Raw genomic sequence first — 15,303 nt, forward strand, 5'->3', positions numbered from 1 at the left:
GATTCCACAAGGGCAACATCTGGGCAGCAAGGATTCTACCCTGTGGAACTGCAGGGTGCCAGGACTCACTGCAAGGGACTAAAACCAAGAGGTAGGGGTGTGTGTGTGTTTTAGAGCAGGGACACGTATACATGTGCAAGATCAACTTACTATATATCCAGTTTCCAGGTAGGATTGAAGAGAAGGCTGGAAATGCAAGGAAAATAGAAGGTGGAGGGAAGGAAAATTAGACTCGCAACAACAGCAGCAACTGCTAGGTCCAAAGATTAAGAAAACAAATCAAGGCAAAGCACTGGAGCCCTTGCTGCCAAGCATTCTGGTTTTGTCAGGATTGTCATGAGATTTTAAGATGAAACTTAAGATGAAACACTGAAAAAGAGGAAGGAGCAGTGTCTGCTTTAATCCACAGTCAATTCCCAGATGACAGGATGCTCCCTGCTCATGACTGGCTGGCACACCCCACATAGGCACATGGCATGTTCTCTGGAACCCGTCCCTTACTCTCAAATCATCTGGTGCTTGGAGGATTCCAAGAGATATTTGCTGGGTTGGTAGTATTTGCTCAGTAGCTCTGCCTGAGGCACCAAGACCTTCTGCCTAGTCAAATGGTAGAGAGTATTTAATTCCGAAGCTCACTGCTAACCCTGCACATTTCTTCCCATCAACTAACTCTACCGCCTTCCCCAGGCTCGGCTCCACAACAGAGAGCACTCTGCTGGCTCACCCAGAGCCACAAGCCTTGTATATGGGGAGTTTGGTTGTTACTTTGCCTCACTGTGTCTGGCTCTACTTCAGTTCTACTATAAGAAGCACTGGAATGTAAGTCTGCCTCAGGGTCACTCTCTTTGATTTAGAACCCTTTATCTTTTATCCAGGTGCATGTGGACAAACTGGTTATTTTATGGTGAACAAAGGCACGCTACACATGGCCACAGAAACGGTTTTTCAGATGTTCAGTGCCTTAGGCCAGGCATGGAACATCAGTTCAAGGCACTATACTCTGGTCCCAATTAAGACTCCTTTCCCCCAAGTGTCCAGAATTATTATTTCCCCTGAACTCTGGTACTTGCAAGTTAGCTATACTATTCTGTATCTCAAGTAAGTATTCAACATTTGTAAGGAGATAGGAGCATTGGTCACTTACCGTGAAGGCTTCTTCTTGCTGCTGGTATTGAGGACATCTCTGTGGGTTATCCTTCCCAGCATGCTCCAGGGCAGGATGTACTCAAAGTAGTAAGAGCCTTTAAAAGGACCAGGAGGATAACCCCTCCCAGTTTAGGTAGTACAGCCAAGCTTCTGAAAGGTAAGGAAACTATAACCACAGTAGTAAGAAAATGTAAGTAAACCCTTAGAGGAATAGTGAAAACTGTGAAAGTAGACCAGTAGCCAAGGGCGCCCAGGATGAATCAAGAGGTTGTCAACACCAGCAGCAAGAAGAAACCTTCATGGTAAGTGACCAATGCTCCTTTCTCAGCTGCTGGGTGAGAACATCTCCATGGGACTTGCCACAGCTTATTAGATCCTGGGAGGGTGGGCAACCCCGGCTACTGAGGAGGTAGCACATGTTGCAGAATGCATCTGCCAAAGGAAGCCTCGGCCAATTGCAAGAGGTCCAGCTTGTAGTGTCTGGTAAAGGTAGATGGAGCAGACCAGGTTGCCGCTCTGCAGATGTCCTCTAATGGGGCATTTGCAGAGAATGCTGCTGATGTGGCTGCTGCCCGGGTGGAGTGAGCCCGTGATCTTCAGGGGCGTAGGCAGGTGTTGCACTTCGTAGGCCAAGGTGATGCAAGCTATCTGGATTAGGTGGAAGATGACACTGCTAGACCCATCGTCGCTGGCAGAAAAGACACAAACAACGCTTCCATGGTCCTGGAGGACATTGTTCTGGACAGGTAGGTCTTTAGGAATCATCAGATGTCGAGCTTATGCCATTCCTTTTCACGTGGATAAGTGGGTTTGGGGCAGAATGAGGGTAGCACTAGGTTCTGTGATCTGTGGAAAACTGAGGCTACCTTAGATATGAATGAGGGATCATGGTCACGGAATCCGCTGAGAAAATGCAGAATCTTTTGTTGGCTGGGAGTGCCCTCAGTTCAGAAACTCTCCTAGCCGATGTAATGGCTACTGGAAATGCTGTCTTCATGGATAGTACCTGCAAAGTGATGGATCGAATGGGTTCAAATGGGGGCGTATGCAGAACCCTAAGAAACTAGATCCCACAATGGGAACCTGCGGACTACGGGTGAAAAGATCAGTGTGGACCTGCGTAAAAAACATTTCAAGTGTGGATGAGACGTAACGGCCTTCCCTTTGGATGGTGCGAGGAGAGGCCCCAGCGCCGCCACATGGCGCTTGATGGTGTTTGCCTGTAGGCCCTTGTCCAGACCGTCCTGAAGAAAGGGCAGCAGTTCCGGGAGTCTGCACTCGGTGGCCTTGAGCCTGCATTGTCTGCATCAGTGTAGGTCTACACACCAAGTGGATTGGTAAATTCTATTTGTGGATGACCTCCTGGATGCCAGTAAAGTATCTAAGACTCTCTTGTCGTACCCAAGGCGGTCTAGCAAGCTGCATTCAGTCATCAAGCAGCAAGTTTGAACCACGCTGGGTCATCGTGCAGAATCGGCCCTTGGCTGAGAAGGCTGCTTCTTGTGGGAAGGAACCACGGACCTTTTGCTACTAGATGTAGGATTTACGCATACCACAGTCGGCATAGCCAGTAGGGAGCTACCAGAATCACCTGTACCTTTGACATTTGGACTTGGCACAGGAACTTGGCAAGCAGAGAAACTGGAGGAAATGCATATAGGAGTTCCCGAGGCCACAGACTGGACATGGTGTCCACTGCTGCCGCCTGTGGATATGGAAAGTGGGCGAAGAACCGTGGGAGTTGGAAGTTTGATTGGAACACAAATAGGTCCACCAACGGCTGACCCAAAGCATCTGTGAGGAGATGGAAGACCTGCGGGTTGAGTTTCCACTCTGCTGGATGTAGATCCTGGAGGCTCAGCCAATCCGCCTGTGTGTTGAGCACGCCGCTGATGTGGTGAGCTGTGATGGAAGTTAGATGGTTCTCTGCCCATTGCATCAGGAGGATCGCTTCTTGGTAGAGAGAGCGGGAACTGGTCTCTCCCTGGAAGTTTACGTGTGCCTTTGCTGTCATATTGTCTGTCTGGATGAGTACATCCTTGGATCTGACGTGACTGGCAAATGCTCTGAGCGCTAGGCAGATGGCCCTTAGCTCCAGCCAGTTCATGCTGTGGCGCTTCTCCTATGGAGTCCACGTGCCTTGGGCTGAGTGAGATAGGCAGTGTGCCCCCGATCTGTGAAGACTGGTGTCGGTTGTGACTATTATCCTTGGAGGGTTCAGGAAGGGCTTGCCCTGGCTGTAGCGCGTGTTGCTTCTCCACCAGCGATGAGAGTCCCTGACTGGAGCTGGCAGGGGAACCCGCATGCGGTGACTCCGGGCGATCTCAAGCTGGTGTGGAAGGAGGAACCACTGCAAGGGCCTGAGGTGAAAGCGTGCCCAGGGAAGCACTTCCAGGGTGGAAACCATAAGACGCAGCAGTTTTGCTAACGTCATGATGGGCACCTTCTTGGAGCCCAGCACAGAGTAGATGTGGCCCAGGATCTTGGCTCTTCTGTCGTTGGGGAGAAACAGCCTGTAGCGCACGGTGTTGACGATTACCCCCAGATGTTGGATTTGAGTGGAGGGTGTCAGTTGGCTCTTGGTCTTGTTCACTATGAAGCCATGTGAGGTCAGCGTCATGAGCATGGTAGTCACATCTTGTGTGGCAGACCCGTTGGATTGTACGAGGATGTAGTCCAAGTAAGTGAACAGCCTGACTCCCTGGAGTCTGAGGTGCACCACTAGTGGAGCCATCACCTTGGTGAATATCCTCGGCGCCGAGGACAGCCCGAACGGTAGCACCTTGTATTGGTAGTAGTGCCCTTGATAGCAAAAGCGAAGCAGGTGTCGGGAACGTAGGTGTATTGGTACATGCAGGCAGGCCTCTGTGAGGTCGCTAAGAGGCCAGAAGGTCGTTGTGATGCAGCTCCTCCGCAATGGATCAAAGCATTTCCATTCTGAATTTTCTGTGCTTGACCCATTTGTTTAGATACTTGAGGTCCAAGACTGCCCAAAATGATTCGTCTTTTTGGGGCACGGTGAACAAGATATAGTAGATGCCCTGATGGTACTGCTGAGGGAGAACCGGCTCTATTGCTGAGATGGTGAGGAGGAGAATTATTGCTTGTTGTAGTGCCAAATGCTTCAGCCGGGATTTGGACTGTGGGGTGGGTAGGAAGTGGTCCCTGGAATGAGATGTCAACTCTATCTTGCACCCATTCAAGATTGTCTCGAGGACCCATTTGTCGGATACGGAGGTCTCCCATGCATGAAAGAAGTGAGCTAAGCAGCCCCCTACCCCCATCAAGTCAGGAAGACTGGCATTGCTTGGACTACTGGCCAAATTGTTGCTTCAAGGGGTTGGGTTAAGGATAGAAGTGTTGTCTGCCCATGCGCTATTGTCTCGTGTCTCTGTCCTTGGGGTGGAAGCCTCCCTGAAAGGGCTGAAAGGGCTGGCTGAATCGCCTGTTTGGTCGCCTGTCCTCCCTACAAGTAGCAGACGGGAGTGCCTCCGTTTTATCTTTGGTCTCCATCAGGATATCTTTTAGTGCCTTGTTCCCAAACAACTTGGTGGCAGAGAAGGCAACTGCTGAGAGGTTGGAACGAGATGATGCGTCCACCTGCCAGTGCCTCAGCCATAAGGTGTGCCTGACCACGACATTGTTGTCTGTGGCACGGTCCCCAAAGCATACTGCATCAAGGGTTGTGTTGGCTATGTACGCCTGTGCTCTTTGAATTTTTAAAAGAATTTGCCTTTGCTTGGCTGGCTCAGGTGGCGGAGACTGTAGTAGCTCATCTGTCCACAGTAGCATAGCCCTGGAGAAGATGGACGCTGCGATGGAGGCCCTTATGGAGAGGAAAATGCACTCATTTTTCTTCAGCTGGAACTCCAGCTTCTTTTCTGTAGGGTACTTAAGGACCAATTCTCTGTCCTTGGGCAATATGGCTCCCGACGTGAGAGCAGCCACATGAGCAATCACGTCGCCAGGTGCGCCAGGTTTGGGGCCGTTGGCTCCCATCCTGGGTCTTCCGGCCCACCACCACCGCTCCCGACGTGGACGCAGTGGTCCGCGGCAGAACCAATGGAGCCACATGCACCAGTACGTGGTAGTGCTGGGGCTGGCTTGCTTGCCCAGCGTCCAGCGTCCTCCTGCTCTGCAGCAACAGTGCTTGGAGCAGGCCAGCTCCGAGAGGTTCCATTAGTCGGAGGAGATCGGGTTGGGAGATAAAGCAAGCAGGTGGGAAGCAGAGCAAGAGGAGAAAAAGGGTTCCCCCCACCAATAAAAATCAGAGGCGAGAGGGAATGGGGAGGAGAGGGACCCAGGAGGGTGAAGGGTTCAAGGCTAGTATCAAGGAAGAGTGAGAAATAAGTCAGAAAAGGATAAAGAGAGAGAAGCTCAGCTGAAACAACCACACTGGAGCAGATGCAAGACGAACTAAACTAGGAGAGGTTATCCTCCCAGGCCTTTTAAAGGCTCTTACTACTTTGACTACGTCCTATCCTGGAGCATGCTGGGAAGGATAACCCACAGAGATGTCCTCACCCAGGAGCTGAGAATTAATGACTCCCAACTGTTCTCTTCAGGTCCTGATTGCAACATATTGTTATGCTCAGAGAGAGAACACCCAACGAACCAAAAAAACAAACAAACAAAAAATCCAACAACATAATACCGCAAGCTGAATGATTCATCACCATCAGGTCTTTTTCTGCCACAAGGCAAGCTTATTTGATACGAAAGCAGTTTTCAGACCCATGTTTAAAAAGGCAGCTTATTTCACGACTGAATCCTCATGCCTGACACCAGCCACAACTTATACTCATTAATACAGCCACTTTCCTCCGATTCACCCTCAAAAGTCACTTGATCAGCTGCCCACAGACTCTCTGCTGTGCATTAAGCACACCACTGTTTTCATATTGTTGGCTGCTGTCAAGTCTGCTGTGTTGTGTCCCCTGAACCCCGCCCCTTATACTAAAGTTCCTTGCATGACAAAGTGCAGAAGAAGCAGAGCAGGCCTCTGTTTAGTCGCTCCCCACTCTGGACGCTTCATGCTCACCAAGCCCACGTTTTCTCCCTTCTATTTCAAGGTCTCACCTCTTTGTGCCGCCTCTTGCTACGTTTTCTCGGTGCTCTCTCCCCTCCACAGCCCCGGCTGCGACCTTTCTCCAAACTCCTGTCCTCATCCTCTGGCTCAGAATTATTTCCCTCGCCCCGTTTTCTCTTTCCGGAATGCTTCATCCGAAGCTCCAACCGCTCTGGGGTCTTCAGGGTTGCATCCTTCTGTGAGCAGACAAGGTGTGCATACATTAAACTGTGCTGAACACCAGACAATCCAACATGCTAAGCAAATGTTCTCCAACATCAAGTCAAGAGATACAAGTCAGGAAATACAGTCTCCTCTGTGGGTAGAAATGCAGCAACTAGTTTACTAAATGAGATCAGCTATACAGAATATATCTTGCCAGTGCTGTTGCTTACTGAGGACACCTGGGGGCCTAAAGGGTGGACCTCCTACCTAGCATACGAGCCTCCCCAGAAGATGTGTTCATCACTGGATGTAATCCTCCAAAAGTTCCTTTACTCTCTGAAATTAGGTGGGCAACAAACAGGGAGAGGGCCCTCTCAGCTGTGGCACCCTGCCTGTAAAATGCCCACCACTGGATCCCTTACCTGACATCAACTGAGATGCCAGATGAAGAGGTTTTTATTTGTTCAGGCACTCCTGCATGTATTCCAAGCTGGTTTTAATGCTGGTTTTAGCCACTTTGCCAAATAGTTTATGCTGTTTTGATTTGTTCTGTATCTGGATTATGGTTATATATACAGAAAAAATACACCACCCTGAGTTTTACTGAAGGGCAGATTGCAAATCTCTTATATGTAAAATAGAAATGTAGGATTTTTGAAAAATGTTAGAAGCACAACATTGCAATGCAAGTATCTTGTAAAAGCTGAAATGTATATTCATATCTATCAGTATCAACCAGATCATATCCTTTGAACTCAAAAATAACTTGTAGAATAGGCATCTTATATCATTGCATTACTACAGAAGATATTTACATGTGTTAAAGGACAAAAAATTAAGTGACTGAGAAGATATCTATCTAGTGTGGTGCAGTGGTTAGAGTGTTAGCCTTTGACCAAAGGGAACTGGGTTCAAATCCCCTCACCCACAAAGCTTACTGCTGATAGCCAGTCACTGATTTTTCAGCCAAACTTACCTCACAGGCTTGTTGTGAGGATATGAGGAAGGGGAACACCTCCCTGAGCTCTTTGGAGGAAGGGTGGTTTAAATATGTAACAAATAATATTTATTATTAAATATTACGCTAATGCCACCAGAATTTGCCTAATGCAATAGTCACTTTATGAAGCTAGACATATACAGAACTCTAGCTAGCAGCAACTGTTAAAGACAAATTAAGCTCAACATTCTCCTCTGGAGTACTGCATTTAGCCACTGTAAAGAACAGACTTGTCAACAGCCATTCAAATGGTCACCTGCGGCAAGTAAAAACCAACATGAGGCAACCAGACAATGGAAGCTTTGTACACCGAGGGTGGGGGGGGGAGATGGCAACATTTTTAGGCCACTGATGTGCCATAAATTATGCTTAGATGGGGTGGGGGTGGTGGCAGTAGGATGTGGAACATTTTGTCTGTTCAGAGATGTTGACAAGTTGGAAAGACCTCAGGGAGAGATGAAAGCCCTACAAAGTAAAGCTTATAAGGAGAAGCAGGAAGAGTAGGATAGTCTCTCTCTGGGCAGCAGTGTGTTGAACCTGATCCAGCCAGCTCTCTGTGCTGTGCAGAGAACAGCACTTTGCCACACACTGGATTCCTCTGGAGTCTGGCCAAAACACCTGTGTTCACACCCTGCTCCTCACCCAGTCCAGTCTAGCAGGAAAGGCAGGTGAAGCCAGTCCAGAACTGGTCTGTAAGCTCAGCCTGGAGCATTCCTGTGCTAAGCAGAGCCTTCTCTGCCACTTCAGGAGGCAGAACAATTGGCTCCCAAACACCATCTGAGAACTATACGTCATTGTCTACTGAAGTCCAGGGACCCCACCCCGTCAAGCAACACATAGCAGAGCTGCACCACTGAAACAATTAATTGGCTAAAAACCACCCCTTCAATCTACTCAAATATGTTCTGCATGATCAGGTAGCAGATTTAATCTAAAAAATTTAGTACAAGTATTTATAAACACAGTACATGGCAAGCAACTTGTTAAAACAGGTGCCTGTACTTCTCCCGCAGGAGGGAAATGCCTCTAAGACGTCACCTGCTATGACAGTTGCACACATAATCTAAAGTCTAGTTTTGCTTCAAACCTATTGTTTTTATTTATGCAAAATTATCCTACTGATGAATATCCTTGTGATTAACCAACTAAGTTTCCTTTCAACGGGTGACAGCCCTAATACATACTGTAGTTCACTAAGGCAAAGCTCAGCCTTGGGAAAATGCCTAGAAAAGTGGTAGGCAAGGGGGAAGCACCAATTTCCCTCATAATCCAGAAACTAATTGCATGTTTACAGAAAAGTAAGCTCCACTGAGTTCACTGGGGCTTTACTCCAAATAAAGTGTGTAAAGGATTACAGTCGAAGAAATCCAAACCCAACGGCATGTTCATTCCATAGGAAACAGGTGGCAGTCCTGGTGCTCACTTCTACACAAGCTCGGGACCCCCACCAAGCCTCCCCTCCAGCCATCGCACTCTAATTCTTCCATGAGTTCACATCTCAGGTACAACGTCACCTCCCACCCTCTGACACACCACATGCCCCCACCCTGCTATCCGAGACAAGATATGAAGAGCTGCCCTGACTGACAGTGGCCCACCAACATCTCAGATGGAGGCCTCTCCCAACCCTGCTACTTGAGAGATGGAGATCCCAGGAATCTAACCCAGGTCCCTACATAAAGCAAAGTAGCTGTTCTGTCAATGAGCTATGGTTACGTCCTTGACTCAACACAATTTCATCTCATGTACATGTCAAGAGCTGGGGACTCCTCTGACTTTGCCTCATTTCTCACCCTATCCCAATGGCTTATAGAGCAATATTACACAAAGACCCAATCAGTGCTCCCTCTAAGGCATGCGCATGTGCACGCACATATGGGTTTTTTCCAGGTCCACTTAGTTAAATGTAGATCCTGCTCAGGTTGAATCAGGAAGGCCCCACCCTGAATGCACATGCACCCACACTGCCTCGATACTGCCACCCAGAACAAAACTCATTGTGTACACAGATGAAAAAAATTAGAGGGAACATTGGTCTCAATACTATCTAGGAAACAGAGAATAGTCCCACCCCCTTCCTACAACATATCAAGCAATTTGGATTTGAGGATGTGTGTGCCTCCCTTCATGGGCTGATTGGCAGAAGAGGGGACCAGAGGAGCACCATCCTTTCTTGGCATTCATCTTTTGAGAGGTGTGATCCATAGGTCACCATGGTCTCACTCACATTTCTGTCCCTGTTGGGGTCCAGTTAGATACAACTAGATAAAACTTTGGGGATACAACTTTGGGGTCCAGTTAGATACAACTAGATACAACTGATTTGTCTTTGTTCTGTGCTAGAAAGCCTGATCATTGTGAATTATAGCTTTAAAAGATTATTATTTATATTCTGCTCTTTACTATCATTTCTAAATGGTCTCCCATCCAAAGATACTTCTAAATGGTCTCCCATCCAAAGATACTTGAGGCTGATCAATTCTGCAACATCAGATAATCTCCAGACCAGTCACGAAGGCGGCTACCAATCATGGGCATTGCTACACTGGTGAATACCATTGCAATAGAGAACCAATACATTAAAGCATACCAGTGCCAAAAGAAGTCTCTGTTCCTATGTCCCAAACACATCCTACCCTAATTAATTTCATTTTGTGAAGTCTCCGTTAACTATTATTTATCTACACTCAGTCAGAATTCACGTCATTTCTCCTTCTTTGCTATACCACAGCTCCCAAGAACCCCTGGAACAGAAATACCCTAACCCACATGTAGGCCCATGACGCCCTGCTGCCAGAGATCAGGGGAGCCTCCTCACCTCAAGTGCTTCAAGGCTGACAAAGCTGGCAATGGCAAAGCCATCAATGAGGTCCTCCTCCTCCTCCTCCTCCTCCTCTTCCTCCTCATGACTGCAGGAAGATCCAGAAGCTCTCTTCCGCCGTCGGAGGGGTCGCCGCCGCCGCCGCTGCAGGGAGCGGCCTTTCCCAGGAGCCACAGGGACAGGGGGAGAGGGGCCCTCACTGTCCGAACCTGAAGAGGACGACGACAAGAGACCTCGGTGGGAAGCATCCCTGGGACGGCCTCCTCGACGGCGAGTGCAACGACTCTCACGGTCCCGCCGTGAGCAACGCCGCTGCCTTCGTGCTCTGCCACTGCTGCCTCCTCCCCCGCTCCAGCATGGGGCAGGAGCAGCCGCTGTTCCTTCCATGATGCCCCCCTTGAGGTACAGAGAATGTGTCGTGTTGTGTCCTGTGGGTATTGCAGACACGTGAGAAGGGGGGGCACCCTTCACCCCTCACCAGCCAGTTGCATTGCAGCTGCTCTCAACTTCCCTTTCTCTTCAGTGAATGCCGCTCAGAGAAGCACCAAAGGTAAGAACAAGGCTCCCTTTTTCAAGAGAGGGGATTTTGAATTTGAAAAACAGGAATCCCTGGGCCTCCAAAACTGTCCTGCTGGCGAGCTTTCCTCAGTTTATATGTACAGTCTCTACTCAAACAGAAGAATCCTCTTTTCTTCAGTAAAGTCAAGATGCTTGCCCTTTGACTCAAGTCTAATTTCCTCTCAAGTGACAGAGATGGCAGTTTTGTTCTGTTTTTTGTCTTCCTCTTAAAGACAAGACCATTAAATAACAAAATTAAATACTTTCAACATACAGCTTTAAACAGTGGAAGTTTATCTGAGAAGGTTTTAACATGGAAATTAGCCCCTGCCAAGGCACAGGGGGTTCTCCTTTAATATCGGACCTCCCCTTGGTGTATGGAATAAAAATCTTGGCGACTGTCACCCTTGCCTTTTACAAGGAGTTTACATCCCTCCAGCCGCGACCCAGTGTTGAGGGATGGGTGCCTTTAAGAGTTTAATTCTAAAATCCTTTTAGACAAACTCCAGAACTCTGCAGCTGTCTTGCAGCTTGTAGCAACCATCTGCTTTTAAGTGCCTCTGGTTTGTTTTTGTTTTTTAATGAAACCAGAAATTGTTCTTGGATTTCCACTACAAGATTCAGGCTTTAAATATACCCAGCAATAAGAGCTTGAACAACCTCCCCTTTAAGACTGCAGATGCGACTTCTGCCAACAATGGCAAATGGTTTCCGCTCTCCGGGCAGTCACTTCCTCTCCTCCGATGACGAAGCTTTCCGTAAGCGGATCTGTGGGAGCATCTCCTTCCCAAATTCCTCTTCTGCACTCGTCAGAAGGACGCTTCCTCTTCACAAATCTCAGTGCTTTAAAAAGTCCTTCTGGTTTCCTTACAGGGTGTGACCTCACCTTTAAGAATCCAGATTTTTTTTTTCAGAATCTCATTCAACCCCTTTAAGTATTTTTAGAATTTAAAGCCCTCCACATGCTTCCTGCCAAGCAAGGCCTCCCCTTTAAGAATTGAGATTTTAAAGTTCTCTCCAGGATCCTTGTCAGGCACCCACTCCTCTTTTAAGAATTGGGATTAAAAGCCTTCCGCACATTTTCCTCCTCAGCTCACACTCCCCTTTAAGAATCTAGTGTCCAAAGTCCTCCAGAGAAAGCCAAATTTCACCTTTAAGAACTACCCCTCCCTCTTAGCCACAATGAGGGCCCGACGAGAACTCCCCTTTAAGAGGGCCGAGCTCCCTTTAAACCCATTGACAGGAGCTGGAAATTGGGGGGTTTGTTGTCCTCCGGCTGAAAGTACCCCCTCTTCTCGCTGCCCCCCAAGCTGTACCTTTAAGAGCGCCGGCCGTTGAGGGTGGTTGCAGCAGGGGCCCCCCTTTCGCCTTCGTTCAGGGTCGCGCGAGGGGTTCCGCGAGCCCCCAACGCTGATTGGCCGCGGGGTTGGCACCCTCTGCTATCTTCACGGCCCCCCCAGCTGATTGGCCGAAGCGGTGAGGATGGGGGAGGGGTGGCTGGCGGGATCCGGCCTGGAGGCGGGGGGCCTGCCTGGCTCTCGCTGCGCTCCCTTCCCCCGTGGGGGGCCTGCTTGGTCTCGTCGTCCTTCGCCCCCTCCCCGCTCAGTCCCCACTGCTGCCCCCCGACTCTTCCTCTCGCTCTAGCTGTCGCTGCCGGATCCCCTTCCTCTCTGCGCACGGCACGCAACTCCGCCCACAGCGTCATATCCCTCCGCCTAGCGTCGAGATAGGGAACAAAATCCCTCCGCCGGATGGGGGGGAGATAGTTCTCTTAGCCTTCATGTTTTCCTCAAACTCAAGAGACTAATTTGGGGGGTAGGGGGGTAGTGGGTGGGCCTTCTCAATTCTTCAGCCACCTTAGGGTCACTTCTCCATCTCCCTCCAACTTCCATGACGTGGTGGAAGCTGGCATCTTCTCCATCCAACCGTGATGCAGTGATGTCATATCTTCCTTAGCAGTCTCACGCGATGATGTCATAACAGCAACGTCTGATGCCATACTATAGCGCGGCCTTCCTACTCGTCATGGCTATGATGCGCCCATCACTCACTGTTAAAAAAGACCGCGTGATGATATCACATCACAAACGTATAATGTCATATGCTATATTCAATCTTTTGCCATTTGTTTGGACATTTGTCCCCCAGCGGGATCCTGTAGGGAGGGAGTGTGGGGGGAGGAGTCAGAAAGAAAAAAGGGAGGGGAAGGAGTTGTTGCTGAATAAACCTTTCCTTTCTTAAGCTAAGTAAGGTTTCCATGTGTGTATGAGGGAAGCGGCTATAGAACACAAGAACAGAGGAAGCTGCCTTATACCAAATCAGACCTTTGGTCCATCTAGCTCAATATTGTCTACACAGACTGGCAGCGGCTTCTCCAAGGTTGCAGGCAGGAGTCTCTCTCAGCCCTATCTTGGAGAAGCCAGGGAGGGAACTTGGAACCTTCTGCTCTTCCCAGAGCGGCTCCATCCCCTGAGGGGAAGATCTTCCAGTGCTCACACATCAAGTCTCCCATTCATATGCAACCAGAGCAGACCCTGCTTAGCTAAGGGGACAAGTCATGCTACCACAAGACCAACTCTCCTCGCCCTTCACCAATGACACCATTATATTCCCTGTGTGCCATAGCAAAATTTCCATAGTGTAATATTTGCTTTAATTCATTGACAGAACTGCATGATGTCTCATTGCAATATTACGTTTGTTATTATTAAAAATATTTATACCCTGCCCCTCTATTTAATTACCTTGTATTGCGATTGATATTGCCTGGATGATACTCCATTGATACTGCCTTCTAGCTGTAGAAGACGAGCAACACACAAAACAATATCAATAGTTGGTTTTAATGTATACACACTTTTGAACAGCCCTTATCTTCCTCTGGCAAAACTGAAAAGAAGTCCAGTCTTAGGTGCACAGTGGTGCAAAGTTGGCTACAAATGTAATTGGCAAAGTTAAGCCAGCTGTCACCACAGCTGCTTCTACAGCTGACAAAGGTGGGTTGAAGGTTGCACTTCTTGCATTAAAACAAAAGTGCACTTTAGGGTAAAAATCTTGGACAAACTGTGTCCACAACCGACTGTATTGGCCACAGTGGCTTCCCTGGAGTTTGGTAAGGAGATTTTAGGTATATATGTTTATTGTTAAATGTGTATAATGGCTTTCATTAAAACAATCTCAAAGCGAGATCTCAACAGGAAGGCGAAACCAGGCATACATACTGCATGCAACTTCTTAATACATTTACTTTAGGGCAATGCCATGCTGTCCAAGATGGCAGCTCTCAAAAGCAACCAGTCTTGGAGACCTGTGGGCAATCTTCAGGTCTGGCACCATTCTGAATATGCTTATCCCTTCACAACCACCTCACACATGCACAGGTGGGAGGGCGAAGAGAAAACTTAGCTATATTTCCTGCTAGAAACTTGATATAATAAGAGAAATATTCAACAGAAAGTACAGAAGGAACACGGCCAAACTCAAAACTGAAAACAGACTTTTAACAGCAATAGGGTATGCAGCAAAGTCTCATTGTAGGCAGGGAATTTTCCCCTTCATATGAGTTTTAAGCAGAACTACCACAGCTGGGCAAGGGATAAATTGTAATTAGCCACTGTTCCCTTTGCATTTGCAAACCTACCCCTATGGCCAGAACACACTGGAACAAAGGCTGTTTAGTAAATCCAGAATAGCTAGAGAGACAGAATAGAGGATAGGCAATTTACAATATAAAGCACCCTAAACAAAGAATTACTACAGTTAATATGATGCAAGAGATTTACACACATCAAAAACCTATTAATCTGATCAAATGAGAAGTCACTGTAGTGCAGTACTAACTACAAGAAAGAAATTGGACACATTCTCCTACGAAAATGAATGTCAAGTTCAACATAGTTGCAGCTTGAGATTGCAGTGCTATTGAAGGAAGCCTCAGAACAACTTTAAAGTGGGCATAAGCACAAGTTGTAGAATTTAGAAAAATGCAGCATATTTGGATTAATACAGTATAATTAACATTTAATTATTTTTCTGTTCTAGTAGTAACAGTTTGAGGCCTGGGTACCTGAAGGACCTTCTGCTCTTGAATATGGTTCTTCCCACCCATCAAGGAAATCAGTGTGGGCTCTGCTATGTCGACATTGAAAGAGGCTCAATTGTTGTGCAGGTGGGGCAGGGTCTTCTCGGGGCTGTCCCTATTGCCCCCAGACTTTGGAATGTTCTCCCAGGGGACATCCATCCCTGGCTTCCCTTACTGCCTTGAAGAAGCAAGTAAAGACCTTGCCATTTATTCAGATCTTTGCCCCTTAAAGGGTGCTAGTTTCTCTGCTCTACAGCTCTGTATTTTATGGCTTGTATTGTGTTTTATGGATTTTACTATGCATTTTAATATTGTAAACCGCCTTGGGATAAATTTATGAAATGGTATAGAAATCTAACTATAAATAAAAATAAATTACAAGGCAGAATGATCTCCTCCGTCCATGCAGTGCATTTCCCCCTGAGATGCATTCACAGTCCACACAGATACAGACCAATTAAGGA

The 15,303-nt window shown here is 47.8% G+C and overlaps 1 protein-coding gene and 1 long non-coding RNA gene across 8 annotated transcripts in view; one reads left to right on the forward strand and one right to left on the reverse strand.

Moving 5' to 3' along the window:
• The window catches only part of FBRS (fibrosin), a 32,656-nt gene extending 20,444 nt beyond the window's left edge, over window positions 1-12,212 (reverse strand). For 4 of the 7 annotated variants that reach the window (XM_053261060.1, XM_053261063.1, XM_053261062.1 and 1 more), the window contains exons 1-3: window positions 10,198-11,207; window positions 6,226-6,411; window positions 151-186 (exon numbers count right to left, since the gene is read on the reverse strand). In XM_053261060.1, the coding sequence (XP_053117035.1) occupies window positions 151-186; window positions 6,226-6,411; window positions 10,198-10,587 (612 nt within the window). In that variant the 5' untranslated portion in view covers window positions 10,588-11,207. Of the gene's footprint in view, window positions 1-150; window positions 187-6,225; window positions 6,412-10,197; window positions 11,208-11,418; window positions 11,556-12,074 lie in introns of those variants that run through there. The other 3 variants (XM_053261058.1, XM_053261057.1, XM_053261061.1) reach the window with 3 other exon arrangements.
• A 203-nt stretch (window positions 12,213-12,415) lies between these two features.
• LOC128329589 (uncharacterized) lies at window positions 12,416-15,227 on the forward strand. The gene is made up of 2 exons (XR_008309715.1): window positions 12,416-12,847; window positions 14,800-15,227. It is a non-coding gene; the product is annotated as an uncharacterized LOC128329589 (long non-coding RNA).
• Window positions 15,228-15,303: the final 76 nt, after the last annotated feature.

Source organism: Hemicordylus capensis, chromosome 6 (genome assembly GCF_027244095.1).
Source record: "Hemicordylus capensis ecotype Gifberg chromosome 6, rHemCap1.1.pri, whole genome shotgun sequence".
Classification (NCBI taxonomy): domain Eukaryota; kingdom Metazoa; phylum Chordata; class Lepidosauria; order Squamata; family Cordylidae; genus Hemicordylus; species Hemicordylus capensis.